At 55.9% G+C, this 21,991-nt stretch overlaps 2 protein-coding genes across 3 annotated transcripts in view; both read right to left on the reverse strand.

Moving 5' to 3' along the window:
• The window catches only part of SYTL1 (synaptotagmin like 1), a 9,096-nt gene extending 1,819 nt beyond the window's left edge, over nt 1-7,277 (reverse strand). The window contains exons 1-11 of one of the 2 annotated variants that reach the window (XM_077775647.1): nt 7,151-7,277; nt 4,299-4,527; nt 2,903-3,051; nt 2,628-2,712; nt 2,494-2,539; nt 1,978-2,014; nt 1,594-1,691; nt 1,345-1,458; nt 1,041-1,207; nt 707-803; nt 218-376 (exon numbers count right to left, since the gene is read on the reverse strand). In XM_077775647.1, the coding sequence (XP_077631773.1) occupies nt 218-376; nt 707-803; nt 1,041-1,207; nt 1,345-1,458; nt 1,594-1,691; nt 1,978-2,014; nt 2,494-2,539; nt 2,628-2,712; nt 2,903-3,051; nt 4,299-4,489 (1,143 nt within the window). In that variant the 5' untranslated portion in view covers nt 4,490-4,527; nt 7,151-7,277. Of the gene's footprint in view, nt 1-217; nt 377-706; nt 804-1,040; nt 1,208-1,344; nt 1,459-1,593; nt 1,692-1,977; nt 2,051-2,493; nt 2,540-2,627; nt 2,713-2,902; nt 3,052-4,298; nt 4,528-7,150 lie in introns of both variants that reach the window. The other variant, XM_077775646.1, reaches the window with a different exon arrangement.
• Nucleotides 7,278-10,036: 2,759 nt separating this feature from the next.
• TMEM222 (transmembrane protein 222) lies at nt 10,037-21,397 on the reverse strand. Its single transcript, XM_077775843.1, has 6 exons — nt 21,181-21,397; nt 15,411-15,495; nt 14,140-14,171; nt 12,469-12,565; nt 12,256-12,386; nt 10,037-11,128 (listed from the first exon to the last, which is right to left on the reverse strand). The coding sequence occupies exons 1-6, from the start codon at nt 21,372-21,374 to the stop codon at nt 11,041-11,043; spliced, it is 627 nt and encodes a 208-aa protein (XP_077631969.1). The 5' UTR covers nt 21,375-21,397; the 3' UTR covers nt 10,037-11,040.
• Between the last annotated feature and the right edge of the window lie 594 nt (nt 21,398-21,991).

Raw genomic sequence — 21,991 nt, forward strand, 5'->3', positions numbered from 1 at the left:
GTGGCGGGCCGAAGGGGCCGCAAGGGCGTGGAGTCTCCACACCGACGGGGTGCACCCAGCAGGCCGTCGGGGGGCCAGGCCCTCGAAGGGGGCAGTTGGGTAGAGAGAAAGGTAGCCCCGAGGGGAGAGGAGGCCGAAGGCGGAGGCTGGGGGGCGCTGGAGGAAAGCTCGGTGGGGTGCAGGCGGGAGACCTCCCCACGCGGGCCAGCTGCCTCACCCGGGACTGCAGGGGGAGCCAGGTGGACTCGGAGGCCCAGTCCCACGTGTCCAGGGGCACTTCGACTTCGCCCAGAAAGATGTTGCGACCCAGGCTTTCGCGGTGCCACACGGACAGGCTCAGCACGCGGCCCCGGAGCTCGGCCTGCGGGACGGAGTACTGGGGACAGGGAGGAGGTGCGCTTTAGTGGCCACCGCCGCCGGCCGTGGCTCAGCGCTGCACGGGTGCAGGCCCTTGCCCTACCGCGCTCCTTGCACGAGGGAATCCGGGGAACCCCGAAGGGCGTTAAGTGGGGGTCTGGACTAGCGCCATGCCCACCACTAGACCCACCGGAGAGCGCATGGACGGAGGGCCTCCCCGCTCTTCTCCCGCAGAACAGGATAGGAGCGACCTGCAACGACCCTACTATGGCTGCCCCTGCCACCCGGCCCCCGCAGGAAGGAGCGTCCGGTTCATTAATGGGGGGCCGCCTGGCCATCGCAGCCTCACCCGCAGAGTCTCATTGAAGACCGGGTTCAGATTCCGTTTCTTCACCGCCGTCTTGCGCTTGCTCTGCTTATCCGGGAGGAGGTAGCTTTTGACGTAGCTGAGGCGGGGGGAGGGGAGGGGAGGGGAGGACCGGAGCTGAGCCGGGGGGCCCTTCCAGCGCCTACCCCTCCGAGGGCAACTCCCCATCCCCAGCTGGGAGCACAGCTTCCCGGGCCGCGCTTCCCAATTCTCTCACTCAAAACCCACGCCTCCCATGGACGTTGATGCTCCCATTTTGAAGCCGAGGAGACGGAGGTCAAGAAGAATGGTGGGGTGGGGCGGTGAGGGCACTCACGGGTCCGAGCGGCGGCGTCGCGCGGCCGCCAGGCCCTGACACTGGATCACGTGCACGCGCAGCTCGGCGGTGCCCGGCTCGTAGCGCAGCGCGAAGTGCACAGAGCCGCGCACCTGCACCGCGCCCGCCTCAGCCTCCCCGGACAGGCTCAGCTGGCTGCCGCTCAGCTGCGGACGAGGGTGGAGGTCAGGGGGACGGTGCAGGCAGGGGGAGCGCGGGAGGGGCCAGGCCGGGGCTACGGACGGAAGCTCCCCACCCCCCGCCCCCGGTGTCCCGCGTCCAGGCCCTCGCCCTCACCCCTCACCGTGGAGGAGTTGAGGCTGGACACCGAGGAGCTGCTGCTGAGCATGCGGTCGAGTGAGGGGCCGAGCCCCGGAGCCTCCTCCCCGTTCTCCAGGATCTGAGGCGCCGCCTGGGTCTGGGGACAGGGCAAGTGACCGCGCGCCCCGCTCTTTCCCAGCCCCGCCCCGACGGCTCAGAGCCTAGGGCAGGGGCACTCCCGCCCGAAATCCACTCCGGGTCTTGGGAGCAGCCGCGGGCCGTTCCCGCCTACCTGGACTGCGGGAGGCGGTGGTTTCTCTCCCCGCGGCCGTGGCCCGGGCTCCGGGTCCGCCTTCTCCGGGTAGACCTGCGGGTCCTCTGAGCCCGGGGCTGGGAAGGGACACCAGCTGCTGAGCGTGGCCCTCTCCTGCCCGCCCCTGAGCGAATTTGGAAGGACTGGTGTGCAAGCCCGGTGACCCGCAGATTCAGGCCCCAGTGCTGCTGCGGGACGCCCATGGAGACCACATAGATACACACACACACACACACACACACACACACACACACACACACACACACGAGACAGGAGAGAGACAGATAGCAACAGGTGGTTGGGGTCACTTAGACCCTGCTCCCCAAAACCTCTTTACTTCCCAGTACACACCCTCCCCCTCACCTTCCTGGGCCTGGGCCTCTTCCTCATGATCTGAAGCCTTTAGGGGGACATATGGTGAGGGAAAATTAGCTTCCTGAAAGAAGCAAGGGGTAGAGGTCACAGTGGGGGTCTGGTGACAAGGGGGTCAAAGGTCACAATGGGGTCAGAGGCCAGACGCTCCAGCTGGCTACTCCAGATAGATTTAGCACAGCCCTCCAGGCAGGGCCGGCAAGCAGCTGCAGGACCAGTTGGGCCTGTACTTCACACCCCCTCACAGGTCAGGGCCTGCCCGGCCTGACTCCCAGGGTCCCACTGGCGGCAGACAGACAGTGAGTAGCATCTGAGTCCTGGACCTCGCCCGGCTCAGTCCCCCACCACCTCTAATAGCCGGATTCTGAGATTCCCTTAGAGGGCAAGTCCATTGGACGGAGGAGGATGACAGCGGCCCAGACCAGGATCTCCTGGTTCTCACATCCCACCTCTGCTTCGGGGCCTCGTAGGCGCATTCATCAGCCCGTTCAGTCACCCGCTACTCACCGCAGCCTTGCTGAGCATCTCTTGGGGGGCCTTGTCCATGGGGAGCCTAGAAGGGAGAGGGGGCTGTCAGGGGATAGGCCTCAGGGGACTGGTAGGCACCCCTCCCCTCCCTGTCATCCCCCCCGGCCCCCGACCTGGGCTCCAGCTCCTCTTCAGTTTCTTCCTCCGCAGCCGCAGCCTCAGCCTCTCTGTCGCTGCCTGGAGCCCGGTCCCCTGTGCCTGGGTGAGAAGTGCTGTGAGCCTCAGTCTCGGGAAGTGTGGCCTTTGAAGATGCTCACTCACCTCCTGCTCATGGAGGGGTGGTGCCCACCCAGAGACACCCAGCACCAGGGGCCCTCTCTTCCTGTCCGTGTACACCCAGTGCCCTGGGCTGTGTGCAGCCAGCCCGACCCTGGGGGGCTCCTCTCACCCCTGGAGCTCTTCTTTCTGCGGATGGAGGCTCGGACAAGGTCAGAGCCGAGGTGGGCATGGTGGTGTCGCTGTGAGCGTGCTTCCTGGAACCAGTCTCCTGTCAGGATCTTCAGCTGCCCAGGGTCTGCCAGCGAGGCCCGGAGCTTGCTGGAGGATGAGGGAGGGGATGGCAGTCACCCAACCTGCATTCCTGCCATGCACTCTGTGCCGGGCCCAGGACCTGGACCCAGGGACGCAACAGCAAATCAGATTCGATCCCTACTCTGGATCAAGGAGCCCTGGTTGGTGGGGAGACTGGACCCAGAGTAGATAAGTCCACTCTAATGAGGTAGGTGCCATGATGGATGTGAGAAGGGCCAGCTTTGCCTGTGGGAATCTAGGAGGGCTTCCCACAGGAGGTGCCCTTTGAATTGCTTTTTTTTTTTTAAATATTTTTATTTATTTCTAGGAGAGAGACAGAGAGACAGCGTGAGCAGGGGAGGGTCAGAGAAAGAGGGAGTCACAGACTGAAACAGGCTCCAGGCTCTGAGCTGGCGGTCAGCACATAGCCCGACGCGGGGCTCGAACCCACGAACCGTGAGATCATGACCTAAGCGAAAGTCGGACGCTTAACCGACTAAGCCACCCAGGCGCCCCTTGAATTGCTTCTTAAAGGACAAATTGGAGTTCTCCAGGCAGAGGAGGAGAATCATTATCGTTCATTACATGTCTATTGTGCATAATCCCTCCTCCAAATCTACGAGGTAGTGGTCCTTAGGTCCATTTTACAGATGGGGTGAGTGTTGCTGGGGAGGTCAGGTGAGCTGCCCAAGGTTACATGGCTAAGAGGGGTCTGTGTGTCCCCAAACACTACTTGTAAGTCCCAGGCTTCTCTGCCACTGTGCTCTTTCTTCCAGGAAGAAGGGACAGCACAGGAGTGAAGGGTGTGTTCAGGGACTGTTAAGCACTTGGGTGGCTGTAGTGGACAATTTGTGTATGTGTCAGGGGTGGGGGTTGCTGGTGGAGGATGAGATCGGGGAGGCTCACTAGCAGGGGCTAATCGCAGGAGGGGGCGCTTTGCGGACCACACTCAGGACCTTGGCCCTGACACGAGGTGCTGAGGAAACACAGGAGGTTTCTGTAGGGGGTACTGAGAACAGATCCGGGGAGCTCCAGGCGCAGCACGACCGGGCGCTCAGAGACGGCAAGCCTGGAGGCAGGGAGGCCGGTAAGGGAGCTGGTGCAGCCACCTTGAGGGGTGATGAGCTGAGCTGGTTAAGGGAGGAGGCAGCCAACGGGCAAACACAAGAACTACGCAGGTATCCGGCAGGACGCACACTGGGGGGTGGCAGGGCGCACCTGAGCCTCCCAGAGCCTGAGGCCCCTTCCTCCTGGGCTCCCCTGCCCTGCCTCACCTGACCCGGCCCTCCTCCAACTGGCGCAGGTGGGCATCTCGCTTCAGGACATCGGCAATGGCTTCCTGCTCCTCCTCTGTCAGGAAGCTGAGGTCCAACAGTCCATCAGTCTCAGGCTCTGGCTCGTGCGCCATGAGGAGGCAGGGCAGGGTCCAGAGCCCCTCTGGAGATGGGTGACCCCTCTGGGGCATCAGCTGGGGCACTGCCCCAGCTGGGCACACGTGGCTCCCTGGGGGCAGACCAGAGGTTAGGTCAAAGCCCTGCCCAAATAGGGGGCACCTCCTGGAGCTGACGGCCCTTTCTTTTTTCTTTTTTAAAATAGGCTTCATGCCCAGAGAGGAGCCCAACGCCAGGCTTGAACTCACGACCCTGAGATCAAGAGCTGAACTGAGATCGAGAGTCAGATGCTTAACTGAATGAGCCACCCAGGTGCCCGACTGCCCTTTTCTGTTCAAATATATGCCTAACTGGTGGGCAGCATACAACTCCAGGAAGGCTGAGGTCAAGGTGGCATGAGGCACCCCCACGACATGTGCGTACACTGGCTCATGAATACACTCATGGACACACTTGAAGATGTGTAGAGTCATGCACACACACTGACACTGAAGACACAGCTACCCACAGGGAGATGTACACCTGGTCACATGGCCACACTGATACCTGTGTAGACAGGCAAGTGCACACCGGTTCTTCCACAAAGGATGCTATGCAGTCATAGGCCCAGACCCATGCCCAGACCAGACATGTACCTAACAGATTCTTAAATTTTTTTACATTTTTATGTTTATTTACTTTGGTGGGGGGGAAGAGTGGCAGCAGGGGAGGGGCACAGAGAGAGGGAGACACAGAATCTGAAGCAGGCTCCAGGCTCTGAGCTATCAGCACAGAGCCTGATGTGGGGCTCGAATTCACAGACCACAAGATCATGACCTGAGCCGAAGTCAGACGCTTAACTGACTGAATCACCCTGGTGCCCCTGTACCTGACATATTCTTACACCTGCACACAAGGACCCACAGAACGTACAATAACCCTGCGGACAAAACATGACCCGAGATGCACACAAATCACACCGACCTTTGCACAAACATTGCCCCTCCACCAACTGCATTGTGAGCTCCTTGAAGACAGGGACAGGGCCTCACCCCCAAAGCCCATATGTTGCACACAGCAGATGGCTGGTAAAAGTTTGATTAATTGAGGGGCGCCTGGGTGGCTCAGTTGGTTAAGCGCCTGACTTCGGCTCAGGTCATGATCTCACGGTTCGTGGGTTCGAGCCCTGCGTCGGGCTCTGTGCTGACACTTAGCTCAGAGCCTGGAACCTGCTTCAGATTCTGTATCTCCCTCTCTCTGACTCTCACCTGCTCTCTCTCTCTCTCTTTCTCTCTCTCAGAAATAAAAACATTAAAAAAAAAAGTTTGATTAATTGAATGCAGAAATATACCTGCACACACATGGAGAATGCACACACATGGAGAATGCACACACACACACACACACACACACACACACCTGATCACCCTCCTGCCTTGGGAAACTCCCAATATGGGTTCCCTCCCTCCACCCTTCACCTCCACTCTGCCCTGGCCCATTTGGTCTTCCTGTCTGAGGCAACCTCCTCCCCAGCCGACACCCCCACTTCCTCCCCTCTGAGGTAACCACTGCACCCACTCCCACAGAGGTCCCCAGCCAGGGATGCCCCTGCTACCATCCCTCTTCCCGGAGCCCCTGAGCCCCACTGCTCTGGGTCACACAGGTTCTCCCCCTTCCCTTGACCCAGGGCCTGGCTAGGGTCCAGGTGGTGGAGGCCAAGTTCGGCAGAGCCGCTCTTGGTACCGTGGTGACTCTGGAAGGAAAACATTTGCCGAGCTCAGGGGGGCATGTGAACATGGCAAGGGGCCCACGACGGGGCCATGGGCAGGGCAGAGGCATGGCGTGACCCGCTGGCAGCCTCTCCTCCCCCTGCCGCCCCTGCCGGCCCCTCCCACACCAGGGCATGTGGCAGGTCCTGGCTTGTGCCCTCCCAGCTGAGTCAAGCCCGAGGGAGCCCTCTGCGGTGTGCTGCCCCACCCTCACCCGGGGGCTTGGGCTTCCCGAATGTCTATATCGAGCACCACATAGAACACTGTGAATGCCCATGTGCCCAGCATTAACAATACTTCCTGAACGTCTGCTGTGTTCAAAGTGCTAGGTGTTGCAAACGCACGGCTCAGGGCTCTTCCGTGGCATGGTGTGTGCAAGGGCCGTGCTGAGGTCTGTGTTACGCTGTGCCCTTGTGAGAGTCTGCATACTGTGGGATCTAGGAGGCTGTTTATTTTGTGGGCGTGAATATTGTATCAATGCATGTGTGTCCGTGCATCATGTCACAATGTGATGCGGCGTGGGTGACTGCTGCCTGTGTGGTATGTTCAGTAACTTTCCGGTGACAGCGTTGTGTGGTGTATGTGCCGTGTGTGTATTTCCTCCTATGCTGTATGTGTGACTAGGCTGTGTTGTGGCGTGTGCTCTGGTGTCCCCAGGGACCACCAGGTATGTGTGATTGAGTATGGAGGTGGGCGATGTTCTGCGGAACCGACCCTGCCCTAGTCCTGCAGGTCTGAGCCTAGAGTCCCCAGCAGCCAACCCCCCTCCCTGCAGCTCCTTCTCCTTCTAGAGGCAGAATCAAGTGTCCGGTCCTCCTCTACTCTGCTTCAACCCTATGGGACAGACCCGTTGGTCAATATGTGCCAGTCCCAGACCCTCTTCCACCTCCTCCCACACCCGAGGCCCCAGGGGGTACCCAGGATACCAGGTGGCAGTGCCTACCCGAGGGGACACTGGCAGAGAACCCTGGCCCTGAGGTATGTTACCTGGAGGGGTCCAGTATGGATCAGACACCTTCGTAAGGCGACTTGGGCTCCCCTGGCAGCCGAGTTTCAGGGCTGAACTTCAGGAGAAGAGCAGCGAGGGACTAAGGCTGACTCAATCAGCAACCAGAGCGGCTGCCCCAGGAGGAGGAGGAGGAAACACCTTCTCACCTTCTCAGCAGGGCCTGGTGCAAAACCGGGCCTGGACTCTCGGCACCCCGGGAGTGCAGCCAAGCCGTGACTTCCAGAAAACCCAGAGCCGGTTTGGTGGGCAGGGGGGTGTCTGTGGCTTGGCCCCAGCTCCGCGGCTGGCTTATTCTGTTAACTCCTGTCCAGCAGAGCAGGCACCAACCCCTCAGCGCCTTGGTTGCCTCATCCGTGGAATGGGTGGCGCCCCCACCCTGCCTGCTGAATTGCTGAGGAACTTGCTTTGAAAGCAATGTCAGAGACCTTCCTAAGAAGCAGGGTCGTGGAGGTTGCAGACTGCAGTCAGAGGACCTGAGTGGAGAGGGCTTGCTCTGCCACTTCACGACCTTAGGCAGGTCTCAAACATGGCGAGCTGCGATTTCCTCGCATGCACACTGGGCAGAAGTGGGAAGAGTCTATTCCAAGGGACAGGAGGCGCCTGGCACAAGTGGGCACGTGGTAGGTACTGGGTGTCCCCTCTCCGACCCAGTCCATTTCCACAACCCCTGCTCCTCCATGTCCACATGTGCCTCCTGGGAAGCGCTGGCCACAGCCAAGCTGCTTTGTCCCCTGACTCTGTATCCACACCCCACCCCCACCCCTCAAATCTTACTTCCAAGTTTCCACTGCTGCAAACAGCCCCCGGCCTCCTGCTGCTTGCTGCCAGTTCCCAGACTGCCCCTGTCTCCATCCATCCCCCATCCCTGGTCCCCTCTCAGGGGTCAGTACCAGCCCGGCCTCTTCTGGAACCCTCCTCCTTCCTGCCTCCTGGCCTCCATTCAGCCCCTCTAGCTCTGTACACATGGTTGTCAGAGGACCCACTTAGCACCCCACTTTTATGTCATTCCTCACCTTTGGAGGGTGCTGGCAGACAATGAGGGTGACCCTCTGGTCGGGTCACAAATGTGCTCCCAACCTGACAAGCCTCCCTTAGACACTTTGACTAACTCTTGGGTTGGCCTACTCCTCAGCCTGACCCCCAGACCCCCACTTTGATGTCCTGGTCTCCCACATCCTTAGGGCCCTCCCCAAAGACTCTGCTTCCTGTCCCTTCTACAACCCGGTCTGCTGGCGTGCCCTAGTCCTCAGCTACAGGAATGGTCTTCCCATGACCCGCTGCTGCCTCTCCAGGGCTCCCTACGCCTCCATGCTGTGCTCTGCGCTTAGACTGGGCAACTCTCACGGTGAAGAGGCAGAGGCCTGGAGGCCAGTGGGTCTGGCTTAAACTTCTGGCTCTGCCACACGGTCCCCAGTGGACTTGGATCAATGACAATCTCTTTAAGCCTCACTCTGTGCCTTTATAAAGCAAGGGCAATGACAGCAGCCATCTCAGGGGACCGCTGTAAGGAGTGTCCCTTTGCTCCATTTTCCCTTCTTTTTGATCACGGTACCCGGCCCTTTGGAGAACAGCCCCTCCCAGCTTTACCCCTTGTGCTCCAGCCAGGACACCTCGTGGGGTGGCTCTGGAACCAGGCTACTGAGCTTAAACACCGTTCCACTCTCCTACCTCTGTGCCCTTGAGCAAATCACTTTACCTCTCTGTGCTTATTTCTTCATCTGTAAAATGGGGACCATAGCACTGACCTCACTGGGCTGTGGTGAGGATAAACGATACTTTATTCCAATGCCTAGCACACAGTAAGCACTCAATAACTGTTGCTGATTTTTATGGCTCTTTATATCCTGTTTCCCCAAGGCTGGCTTGCTTATTTATTTAATGCCCACCCCCCCAGCTAATTTAAAGTTCTGCTGGGCTGGAGCAGGCCTTATGACTTTTTACTATCCATTTTGCTGTGGGTGTCCTCCGTACAGAAACGCTCCCCCCGACCCCCCACTCTCAGATGGATCCCAACCTGCAAAACGGAGCTCTGAGAATTGCTCTGAAATGGGGAGGGGGCGGCTCTGTCTTGCCCTGAAGGAACCCCAGCCCTGCAGGGGCCGGGATGAGCGGACAGAGGCCTCCAGGAACCCGGGGGCCTGCAGCTAGAGCTGCTCTCAAGGCCCTCCTCCTGATGAACACAAAAGACCCTCAGGATTCAGAGGCCAAATCCTTTGCTAGTTCAACTAAGATGATAGAAGACATAGAGCGAGGTTAGGAAAGGCGTCACTAAGGAAGTGGCTTTTAAGCCAAGCCTTGGGCAAAGAGGGCCATCCTTTAAATAGGAGGAAAGCAAAGGAACAGAAATGGCAGGTGCTGCCGTGGGAGAGCAGGGTGTGTGGAGGGAGGGGCCTGAGAAGTGGGGGTGCCATGGAGTAGGGCGGTGACCTGATTGCTGGGGGTCAGCGCGAGGAATCTGGCAACATGACCGATGGCTACGGTAGGGGCCGGGGCCGGGGCCACTCCCCAACTGTGTACCCCCGGTCACACAGGGCGCCGGTCTGCACAGCCCCACCTGCCAACGCTGCTGCCAGGCCTTCCCAGCAGGGAATGTGGGAGGGCTTCGGTGCTTGTTTGCACGGAGGAGAAAGCTCTGGGATGGTGGGTCCGGAAGGGCGCACGGCTCCCACAGGCCCGGCCCAGGGCAGGAGGCACCTGAGGGCAGCGGACGTCCCGGTCAGCTCTGTGTGAGGTGCGCGCTGGACAAGCACGCCGCCACGGCCTGGCAACCACACCCGTCTCCAGGGGGCAGGACAGCAGGGGGAAGTGAGCGGGAGGGGCGAGGGGTCACTGGAGGGAGAAAACAAGGACAAGACACCTTGGAGTCTGGAGTCAAACTCTTTATTGCCCTGCCCAGGGGGCCCCGCGCAAGGGTCCGTGCAGTGGGGGCGAGGGGCAGCACGCGCCTTTCTACAACTTGAAGATACAGGAGCTGTGGCAGGTGGGATGACGGCTCCCCCCTGCTCCGATGGCACTGGCTGCTCGGATGGCCCCCCACACCCCGGGCGCCCTCACCAACGCGAGGCCCATACCTGGGGCCGAAGCCCAGCTCTGTTTACACTGCTCTGGTCTACAGGGGGGTCGCTCTGGACATGTCAGCATCACGCGACCTCTTTAGGCTGGCTGGCGGAGCCCAGGCCCCAAACTGCAGGGGGAGGTGGGCTCGAGTGCTGGAAAGCCCAGGGAGAGGAGGAAGCGGGGGCTGCATGGGCTGGAGGACACCAGAAGACAGGGCGCAGCCTGCCCCGGTGCAGCTTCTGGCAGACATCTGATTGGGGGCCCACCCAGCCCTACCAGACCATTCTAGAGGCTAGTAGTCTAGGTCCCAGAGCAGCTTAGCTTATGAAGATTTCTCAGTGTCCTCCACCCACCCTGGGACCAGAGCTCTGGCAGGCAGCTGTGCTCCAAATCCAGCCCTGGCCCCTGTGCTGCTTTGTCCGGTGGTCCCAATGCTCCCCTCCCCACCGGGCACTGGGCTGAGGCAGCGGGAGCCCTGCAGGCAGTGGCAGGAGCAACACTACAGAGGGAAGCTAAGGCTTTTCCCACAGATGAACAAAGAGGGTGCCTCAAGGGCGGGGGTCACAGGCCTGGGAAGGAGGGGACAGGGAGCTTCTTAGTGACCAGTGAGACACAACAAGCAAATTCCCCCCCACCCCCCTGCCCCATGCTCGTCTTCAGCCCTTATTCCACCCCATCCAGCCCAGACCCCTCAGTCAAAGGCCAGCAAACCCATCCCTGCCTTCTGGGGTGAAGAGAAAGGATCTGGAACCAAAAGGGGTGGCGACTGCCTCCTCGGGAGTCTGGTGGGTTCCAGGCCATGAGGCAGCCATCACCGAAGGTTGAAGACGAGGCTGACAGTGAGGATGATGCCCAGGAGAAGGACGAAGGGCAGCCAGGTCTTCACGAAGGCCCCGACACTGAGAGAGGAGGAGAATTGGGATGGGAAGGGCCCAATGAGCGGGCGCAATCACAGAGCCCCGTGTGCCCAGACGCAGACGGGGCTGCTGCCGCTGAGGAAGCTCCTGGAACCACGACTTCACCCCCAAACTTGGTCGGGTAAGGGAACGGGCCCAGCCCGGCTCGGCACCGACTACGCAGGACCACCAATCACAGCCCTGAGCAGGGGCTGCTCCGGGCTCCCGGCAGACATCTGACACCTGGCTGGGCAGGCTCGTCTACCATCTCTGGGCCTCACTGCTCCACCCACAACCACCCCTCTCTAGGGATGTCTTCGGTCTCGGCGTGGAAGCCAGGCTGCCCTCTGCCCGCAGCCCTCATAACGAGGTGCACTGGGAAGGGAGGGATTGCCAACAGTTAGCATAATGCTGTGGCTGGAGCTGAGGGATTGGGAGTCAGGGCTCTGGGTTCAACCAGGACTCTGCCTCAGTCTCTGTGTGACCACAGTTATGGTCCCTAAGTGTCTCCTTTTCAGAAGCTCTTAATTTTGAGTACAGCTACAGGAAAGCTCAGAGAGGCAGCTGGGTTAGCCAGGGTGAGTGCTGCCTCCCAAGTGGGTGAGTCACTCGACCTCTCTGAGCTCCCTTTACCTGTGAACTGGAAAACTGCCTTTGACCTTACAGTTTGTCAGGCTGTGGCTTCAAAGATCCTCCGAGGCCACCACTGAGGCCCACCTGCCCAGAACCTTGGCTCTGATGAGGGACGGTGGGAAGGGATCCTTGGGGCAGTTAGCACACCCTCCTTTGCTCCCTGTTTACCTAACCTGAACAGGCTCTGTGGGCTCACAAGGCTCTGTGGGCTCACAGCCTCTCCAAGGAGCCAGAATCATGGTCTCCATTTTATCAGGGGTGGCTACAGCTTAGAGAGGCCAAGGCAGTTGGCTGAGATCTCACAGGTGGACCCAGGTGGAGGTGAACTTCAGCAGAGTTACCTTCCTCTCCACCAGGAGTTCAGTTCTAGAAATGTCATGGCTCCAACCAGCATCTGCTCTGCCCCTGTTGGCTGCAGGACTCCACAATGACCCTGCTGGGGTCCTTGGGAGAGAGCAGCCCCAGCAGAGCTGGGGAGCGGTAGGCGGACAGCTCACCTGACGTACTTCCCATAGAGCAGACAGAAGAAGCAGAGCGTCACCATGTTCCAGTTGGTGCTGTTGTTATAGCGCATCAGGTTCAAGGCCAACGCCACATGCGAGTGGCAGTTGTCACAGCAGAGACTGTGCTAGAGACGCAGGAAGGGTTGGGTCAGGCTGGGCTGTGGGGACTTGCCACCCTGGCTCCCGCCTGAGGAGCAGCTCACCTACCATGCGGTGCTTGTACTCCTCAGAGGCGTCGTGCACAGCGGTGTCCCAGGCATTGGGCCCACTAGCATAGACCTGAGCGGGGTCCAACTTCCAGTACCTGGGAGGAGAGAGGGAGTTCTGGGCACGGGCTCACCTCTTTTATGGTCACTCGGCTTCACAAATGTTCCCTGACCCCTGCTCGTGCAGGGCTGTAGGGGTGAGGCAAGTCCAGGGAAAGAGCCACACAGTGGACAAGTGTAACCCAGTGTGACATGCCCAGTGCCATGTGGACCCTGGGGAAGATATGGACTAGCTCATGTTGGGGCTTCCAGGGTGACATCTGAGTCTAGTTTGAAGGAAGAGGCGTTAACCATGCACAGAAGGGGAAATGGGCATTCTAGGCAGAGGGAGGAGCATGAACAGAGGGAGAGGCACACAAGTGCCCCAGGAATTAAGTGGCTGGGAGGATTCAGAGGGAGGAACAGAGTGATGGGACACTGGAACCTGAGTCGGGAGATGCAGGTGGGGCTGTGTCTTGGGGGACTTGAACGTCACCCTGAGTTTACTCACAAGCAGCACTCTCCTAGTCCCTCCCTCCCTCAAATGCAATACTGGGGTGTGTGGGAGAAGAGTCTGTAGAGCTAAAAGCTCGAAGACCTCAAGCTGAGTGAGAACGGCTGTTCCAAGCAAGGGAGTGCCCAGAGGGTCTCCAGTCAGGAAGTGCTGGGAGGGCAGGGTGCCCTCTGGCGGCTATGTGGGGTAATGGCCTGGCGGAGGAGCCTAGAGGCAGGGCATGGACTGGGGCTGCTTGGAGGCTCCTGTCTGGAACCCTGAAAATTGACCTCAAATAGCAGCCTTGCAGCAGACATCCAGCACAGAGGTCCCTGGCCAACATTTCCACCTGCGTGAGGAAGCAAGCAGGGGTCAAGGAGCCACTTCCAGGCTGCCTCTGCTGTGTGGGATACCAATTCCTCCCTGGGGCCTGACCAACCAGGGCGGCCTCAGACCACAGGGCCTGTTCTGAGCATACTGACTGAGGCGCTGTCACCAGGCCCAGAGCTGAGGTGGGCCCCCAAGACAGAGAAAATGAAGGGAGCTGGCTCAGTTGGTGGAGCCTGTGACTCTTGATCTGGAGGGTCGTGCGTTCAAGCCCCACATTGGGTATAGAGATTACTTAAAAAAAAGATAAGAAAAAAGAAAAAAAACGAAGATAAAAAATCCCAAGCAAAATATAGCAACGGCTCCTAGAGGACCTAACTACTTTTATCTTCTCTAACAGGAACTTTCTAGCCGAGTTCCAAACAGCACCCCTTACACCTAAAATGGCTTGTTTACTCCTGAGGGGCAGAAGAATCTAGATTTTGGAATAGGACACCTGGGTGTGAATCTCAGCTCTGTTACTTCCTATGTGATCTTGACTAGGCCCTGGTCTTTCCTCATCCTTCCAATGGAGCTGAATGTGACCTAGCAGAGCTGAGACAGTCTAGATGGTGGGTGGGTCAAGGACTCAGCCAGGAATGGGTGCAGGAAGATGCCTGGCACGGGCTGTATGCTCTGGTGGGGCCCAGCTCCCCTTCCCCTCACCCCCTCCTCAGGGTGCTGGGTCCCGCTGTGTCTCAGAGGGCCTGCCCCACTGCTCCACGCAGGAGGAGCCTGGCCCTAGGGCTCATCACATGGGTGCCCATCACTTACTTGGCAGGCTTCCCAAAGGCCATGTTGTCTTCCTGTTGAGGGACAAGAGCAGAAGTCAGTGGAGAACCCGCATCGAGCCTGGCAGACAGAGCTGGTCAGTGGTGGGAGCGCAGGGACTGCGAGGGGGCATGGCAGGTGGGCAGACGCGGGGCCGGGCCTGCTCTGGGGCTGCCACAGCAGCTCAAGTGCCAGCAGCAGCTGTCCTGTGAGAAGACAGCATTGCGGCAGGAGAGCACAAAAGCCAAAGACCTGGAGGGGCTGCCACAACTGCCGCTCTGTGTGGCACCCAGGAAACTCTCTCACCTTCTCTGGCCCTCATTTGCTCCCAGTTCTCTGGCCAACCTCTGACTGGTCACGGGGAGGCAGTTTCCTTCGTGCTAAAAATGACAACCCCTCTGAGCTCCTGACCCGACAGTGGTGGCCCACACAGTGGCAGCCTGACTGCCTGCACTCAGAGTGTGACGGGGGGCTCGGAAGGGGGCTTGAGAGGCTTCCTAGGAGTGACATATTTTACTCAAGTCCTAGAACTGCCACAGGAGATCCGGGTACAGGAGTTACTCGGGGACAGATTCTGGGTTCAGAATCAGGAAGACCAGCTGACAGCACTGATCAAAGATCAATTATTATAAAAATATACGAGTAAAGACCTATGTCATGTTAAGATGATCACAACAACTAGTGATATAAACAGGCTGGTACCACCACATCTCTTCGCTCCAGCCTCTAGTGGAGATGAAGCTGCAACCCGGCAACAGGCAGGACGCGGCCGGCTCACCTGGAGCAAGCCCACGGGTCCCGTCTCGGGCACACCCCCAGGGAACAGACCTAAGAACAGAGCTGGTTCATTCTATAAGCCCCACCCCCTCTTCTCCATGGCCACACCCAGGGAACCATGTCAGCCTCCCCTGTGCCCCCACCTTGTGACTCCCACCTTCTGAAGGTCCAGAGATGTGGTTCCTGGATGATCTGACTCTCCACTCTTGCCTCTAACCCCTACCCATGTCTTGGTACCCCAGGGGTGGGCAAAGGACTGGGTCAGTTACTTAAGAATCCTTCTGGCCACACTGCCCTCCTGGCCTGTCCTGGAGGCAAGAGAAGGGGGAGAGGGGTCAAACACTGTGAAGAGCAGAGGGCCAGGGCCAGGGCCAGGATGATATGGTGCCTGCATTCTCCTGGGCCTTGGGGAGACAGGAAAGCTGCCTCAGGCAAGACAGGCCAGCCTTCCACTTAAGTCTTGGAACCCACCAGAGGGAGGCAGAGTGGGAACTCACCGAGACAAAGTAGGGGCCTGCAAAGTCCCGAATGACTCCTGTGGATGTACAGATACCCATGTGGCCGATGATGGGGAAAAACCACCTGTGAAAACAGGACAGGGAAGGGACAGGGCTTAGGGGGTCTTCCAGCTAGTTAGACAGACATTGGGGACACTCCTACTAGTGTGAGACTATGTGAATATAATTTTGTATGATAAGTGCCAATTAGGGTGGCCAGAGGGACTGGGGAAGCAAGAAAAGAGGGGCAGTGCAAATGAACAGCACGATGGAACACCACTGTGTGCCACAGAATGGCAGAAACCAAAGGACAGTCATGTGGAGTTTGGTGGGGGCGGGGAGCCACTGGAGCTCTTCTCCATGGCTGGAGGGTGGAAGGGGGTAGGCTAAGTCATTTCTACTGCCTTCAAATACTGGCAATCAGGCTATGCCTCAGCAATCCCATTTCAAAAAAATTTTTTTTAACGTTTATTCATTTTTTGAGGGACAGAGAAAGACAGGGCACAAGTGGGGGAGGGGCAGAGCAGGAGGGAGACACAGAATTGGAAGCAGACTCCAGGCTCTGAGCTGTCAGCACAGAGCCCAATGCAGGGTTTGAACCCAGGAAATGCGAGATCATGACCTGAGCCGAAGTCGGATGCTTAAACGACTGAGCCCCCCAGGCACCCCTCAACAATCCCACTTGAGAGCATACACCCAATAGAAACAAATGCTTATGTCCACCAATGCCATGCACACGAACACTCATAGCACCTTCATTCAAACTCGCTGGAAACATCTGTCAAAACTCACTGAACCGCACACTTGGAATGTATGTAGTTTATTGTGTATAAATTATACCTCAATAAAGTTGATTCCCCTCTCTCAAGTTTTTATTTAAATTCCAGCTAGTTAACATAGCTTCAGGAGAGGGATTCAGTGATCCATCACTTACATACAACAGCCGGTGCTCACCACAAGTGCCCTCCTTAGTCCCCATCACCTGTTTAACTCATCTCCCTCCATACTTCCTCCAATAAAGTTGATTTTTTTTTCAGTTTATTTATTTATTCTGAGAGAGACAGAGAGAGCTCAAGTGGGGCAGGGGCAGGGAGAGAAGGGGAGAGAGGATCTGAAGCAGGCACTATGCTGACAGCAGAGGGTCCAATGTGGGGCTTGAATCCACGAACCATGAAATCATGACCGGAGCCAAAGTCAGACACTTAACCAACTAAGCCACCCAGGTGCCCTAATAAAGTTGATTAAACAAAACAAAACAAAACAAAACAAAACAACTAGAAATAATCCAAATGTCTAACAATACTAAAATAAGTAAGTTAGGGTATAGTCATAAAATGAAATAGTATGTAATAGTGAAAAAAGAACAGACTTTTACACACAACACACAGTCGCACAGGCATCAGGCAGTGAAAGGAACCTTACACAAAAGTACATGTAGAAGGGGTGGCTCAGTTAGTTGGGTGTCCAACTCTCGGTTTTGGCTCAGGCATGATCTAGCAGTTTGTGAGTTTGAGCCCTGTGTCGGGCTCTGCGCTGACAGTTGAAGCCTGCTTGGGAGTCTCTCTCTGCCCCTCCCCTGCTCACACAACTCTCTCTCTCTAAATTAAAAAAAAAAAAATTAAAATATTAAATAAAAGCTTATACAATACTAAAAAAAAAAAGTTAAAATTAAAAAAAAAAGGGACATGTATAATATTCTGTTTATATGAACTACAAGAAAAGGTAAATTATGGTGCCAGAGGGCAAAAGAAGGGTTCTGTGGCAGAATTAACTGGCACAAGAGAGCCCTTTGGGTCCTGGAAATGCTCTCTATCTTGATCTGGGTGACAAGAGTATATGCAAAAATTCATTGAGCCATGTACTTAAGATTTGTCCCCTTTATGGTGTATGTTGTATCTCAGTAAAACAGCTTAAAAAAAAAGCAAGGGGGAGGCATTTAAACTAATCTGTGTGCATGTTTGGGGCAGGGGGTTAGGTTTAGAGAAGGCTGCTCTGAGGAAATGACGAAGGAACCGAAGGTGGAATGATAGAGATACAGATAAAAGCATGGTATATTCCAGGGAGTCTTAAGGTTCAAAGTTTTTAAAAACCAAATCTCAGTTGGACCCCGATATGCAAAGCATATAGGAACCCCTGAACTGTCTGCAGTGTGAGACCCTTGGCACTCCAGGCCCTCAGTGCTGGACAGACAGACTGATCCAGTTTAAGGACTCACGGGGGGGGGGCGGACAAAGGACTCATTACAGGGCCAGTGGCCAAGTGCTGGTTTCAAAGCTGCGCCTTGGTAGGGAGGTGGAGGCCGAACCTGGAGGGGTGCGGCTCAAGGAAGCGATTGTTAGCGGACAAGGAACCTTCACGGAGCACGTGACTTTTAACCCTGGCCTGTGCAATGACAGGATGTCAACAGCTGGAAAGCCGAACTCCAAAGCGGCCAAGTGCTGCATATGTCTGGAGAATGTGAGGGTACAAGAGTGGAAGGAAGGTTGGCCAGGTCAGAGGCTATTCTGGAATACTGGCAAGAGGGGATGGTGACGCTGACTAGAGTACTGGTGGTAGTGAGGTGAGAAACAGATGGGTTCCAAAGATCCTTAAAAGGCGCACTGGGCAGTTTTCTGACCGACAGGACAGAGGTCTCCCCAGGTGTGTGGCCCGGGCATCTGGAACGATGGTGCAGCCATCCATGAGGGATCTCTTGAGAACATGATTCAGGTTCCACCATTCCCTTGCTTAACACCCGTTAGTGGTTCCTATTACACTTAATATACACTTATGACTCCATCCAACAGTTTCGCCCTGCTCATCCCTTGAAATAACCTCACTCCTCTTTCTAGCTACTGTCTGCTTCTGGTTCCTCAAACACACCAAGTCCTCCCACCTCAATGCTCTTTGTGCATTTGCCTCCATCTGGAACACTCTTCCTCTAGATCTTCACAGAGCTGGCTGCCTCTCATCATGTAGGCCTCAGCTTAACCATCAACTGGGGAGGTCTTCCCTGGCCATGGCTTCTAGCGCAGCCATATACCACCCCGGATCTCATTCCTCTGCTTCAATTTCTTCACAGTATCTGCTGCTACCCGAAATTATCTTGTTTACGTACATGGTTACTGTCTCTCTCTCCCCACGTATACAGAAGCTCCAAGACAGCAAGGATTTTCTTATTTATTATAGTCCCCAGAGCAGTGCCAGGCATGCAGCTGGAGCTATGAATTCACTGACTGGTAAATGATGAATAAATCACTGTCCTGCATTTAAGAGTGGAGTCAGGCTCTGAAAGCAGAGCTGGGTTGCGTCTTTGTTTTGGGCAAGTTACTCATTCCCAACTTTGTCAGAGGTGGGGAGTAATAATTACCTCAATGTGGGGCTATTGCTGTGAGGATTAAATAGGCTATACTTGCAAAGTGCTTAACAAACTTCCTTGCGTTTGGTAGTTGCTCAATGTTGTTACCATGAAGTGTTTGATAAACACCTATCTAATTGGCTGGACTGGCATAGAGTAAGTTGCTGAAGAGCCACCATGGCCACAGGATGGACACTCGGAATTATGGGAAAGTAGCTCCTCTGGTTTCTCAGCCCCTGATCTCAGCCCCTCAATCCTTTCAGCCAATTCCTTTCATCTGGTTGGGGAGGTCTGGGTTTGACCAGTACCCCACATACCATAGCTGTGCCTGGGATCAGAGTAGAGGCTGGAGACACAACTCTCCAAGTAGTTGTCAGTCTGGAAGCTCCATGAAGGCAAGCGGTAAGGCTGCTTTATGGACTATCGTCTACTTAGACCTAGTACGTAACAGACCCTCAATAATTATGGGAAGGAGGGAGGGAGGGAGGAAGGAGGAAGGAAGGAAGGAAGGAAGGGAGGAAGGAAGAAGGGATGGATGGGTGGAGAGAGGATGGATCAGTTATTGACTCTAGAGGGTTCTACCTGATAAGGTAGACTGTCTCAGTGGAAAAAGCCCCATACTAGCTTCTAAGCCTTTTATTTTCTCATCTATAAAATGGGGATGACAGTGTCTATTTTCATTAGGTTGATGTAAGGACTGAATGCAATAATGAATATGAAATGTTTAGAATAGAGCCGAGAACAGAGTTTGTATCAATCTTAGCTGCTTTTGTTGGTAGCAGTAGCTATCATCTGGCTTTTCATGCACAATTATCTCTGAGGGGGTGGACACATCTTTGGATTCAGTTGCCTCCTTTCTGATCCCCATTCCAAAGACACATGACAGTTCCTTGTGCCACATCTATTCCTAGCTCTGAACTCTAGGTCAGCAATCATCATGATGCACTACAATGGTTAGGTCATCTCTCTCTTACCGTCCTGCTGGAGGTCCAAGAGGGAAACTATGGCTTATTTATCTTATGAACACACGCATACAGATGTGAATAAAAAGGTGGTGTGAGCTGCTTCTGGCCCAGATGACCGGGGATCATGGTGCCTCCACCTTATGTTGCTATCAGTTCTCTGGAGACCAGAGGACTCCTTGAATGTGTTTCTGAGAACACAGAAAAACCAAAGAGATCTTAAGAAAACAAAACAGGTTTTTCGCAAACCTGACATATTCCCTGACTATCCCTTCCAGTTATTCTCATGTTAATGTTTTATTTTCTTCATAGCATTAATCATTATCAGAAGTTCTCTTATTAGCTTGTTTACTGTCTATCTCCTTCCACCATGATTTAAACTCCACGACAGCAAGCACCATATCTGCTTTATCTGTCACTTCAAATCTTTATCACTTAGAACTACTATAAGCACAAAGGAGTCACTTAACAAATGTGTTACAAGCACAATGAATGAATGAACATACTTTCTTAAAGTTTTTATTTTTAAAGGATTCCGACTTGAATGCTTTAAACAAATGCATAAGCATTTGAAAACACAAAGCAAGTCATGTATTCTAACGTGGTACAGGAATTAAAGTCATTTTTGGATCAGCAACATATAAAGCCAAAAAACGATCCCTTCTCCACACCACCGCTTGGCTCTTTATGATGATGGAGGAAACAAATTTCTCTCATCAGGTGAGGGGTAGTTAAAACAGAGCATGTTATGGAGTCAGAAGACTGAGTTCGGGATGCCCTTGCTTAGTGGCATGTGAACATGATCGAGAACTTTAATGGGGCAGAAGGAGCCCAGTTTCATCACCTGAGAAATTCCCACCTTAGAAAGTGACTGTGAAATTCAGAGAAAATGGGTGTGAAAGAGTTTGATCGGGTGTCCAGCACTGTGAGGTTTTGTGTGGTTTTCATCAACTGTCAAGGCTGAAATAGGACAGCAAACCAGCCCCNCTTGGAACCAAAATGGTATGTGGTCTCCAGCCTCATCATCTATGAGACAGGTTGGACTCCCAGATTTCTGGGGGCCTTTTCAATGTTGACATCCCAGGAGGCGGTGTGGTCCCAGCCACACTCTGTCTTCTGGCGTACAGGAAGTGATCAGCAAGCATTTGCTCCATGAATGAATAAAGCAGTGAATGAATGGATATGTCTCCTTAGACCAGGTAAGGGGCCCCTCTTCTGTACGCCCACAGGTCCTGAGCTTCCCAGCCACAGAACCTTTCCCGCGAGTCTACAACTGTCTTTCTCCCTGACTAGACCAGGTGTAACGAGGGCGAGGAGCGTGTCCCATTCGTCCGCACAAACTGGCACCGCGCAAGGGGCGAGGGGTGCGGGCCGGACCCTAGGGAAGGGCTTGTAGGGGGTCGGAACCGGAGGCTGGCCCGGGGCCGGCCGACTCTCCCCGCCCCCGGGTGGGCGCCGGGAGTAGACTCACGTGAGCACCGGGATGGGCGTCCACACCACGCAGTATGGGAAGCGGCTCCGGTCCACGTCCATGGCGCTGCTGGCCGAACCGCTGAAATGCTTCTTGTCCGTCTCGGCCGCCGTCGGCGCCTCCACTTCCGCCATCCCGGGCGGGGGTGGCGGCGGCGGCAACAGGAGCGGCGAACTCCCTTCCGCTTCCGCCATGCTGCGCGCGCCCCGCTCCGGCAGGCCTCTGCTCCGGCGCCTCTCGCCCCGTGGCGTCACTTCCGGGAGGTGGGTTCCGCCGGCTTCGCCTTCCCCCCGGGAATTGGAGCCGCATCCCTCCGGCCCGGGCCTGTCTGGTGCCCTGCCTCGGCGCCTGTCAGCCCCGCTAGTTTGCGCCCACACTGCACGGCTGCGGAAGGGATGCCCTCAGGCAGCGCGCAGTCTAGCGCGGCAGACTGAATAAGGAATTCATAATTCAGTACGCTGAGGCCTCCCAGGAGGTGTGGTATAGTCGCTATTTATTGAGCACTTCCTAGGTGCCAAGCACGTGACATACATTGTTTTGTTTTTAATCCCCATAAATTGATTAAACGTGCGATTTTTAGTGTATTTCCCCCCTGGTTACAAGTGAGAAACTGAGGCTCAAGAGGTGGAGTTAGTGGTCACAATTCAAAGTCAAGTCTGTCTTCCTTGTCCCTTTCATTCTGTGGTCACTGATGAGGTAGTGGTAGGGTAGAGGAAGGACAGATTAAAATGCTGTGTGTGGTGTGTGTATAAGCAGGGGAGACTTGCCGGGGGATATTTGAGCCGCCTTGATGTTTGCCAGGTGGCACGGG

The sequence above is a fragment of the Crocuta crocuta genome, unplaced genomic scaffold (assembly GCF_008692635.1).
Source record: "Crocuta crocuta isolate KB4526 unplaced genomic scaffold, BGI_CrCroc_1.0 scaffold127, whole genome shotgun sequence".
NCBI lineage: Eukaryota > Metazoa > Chordata > Mammalia > Carnivora > Hyaenidae > Crocuta > Crocuta crocuta.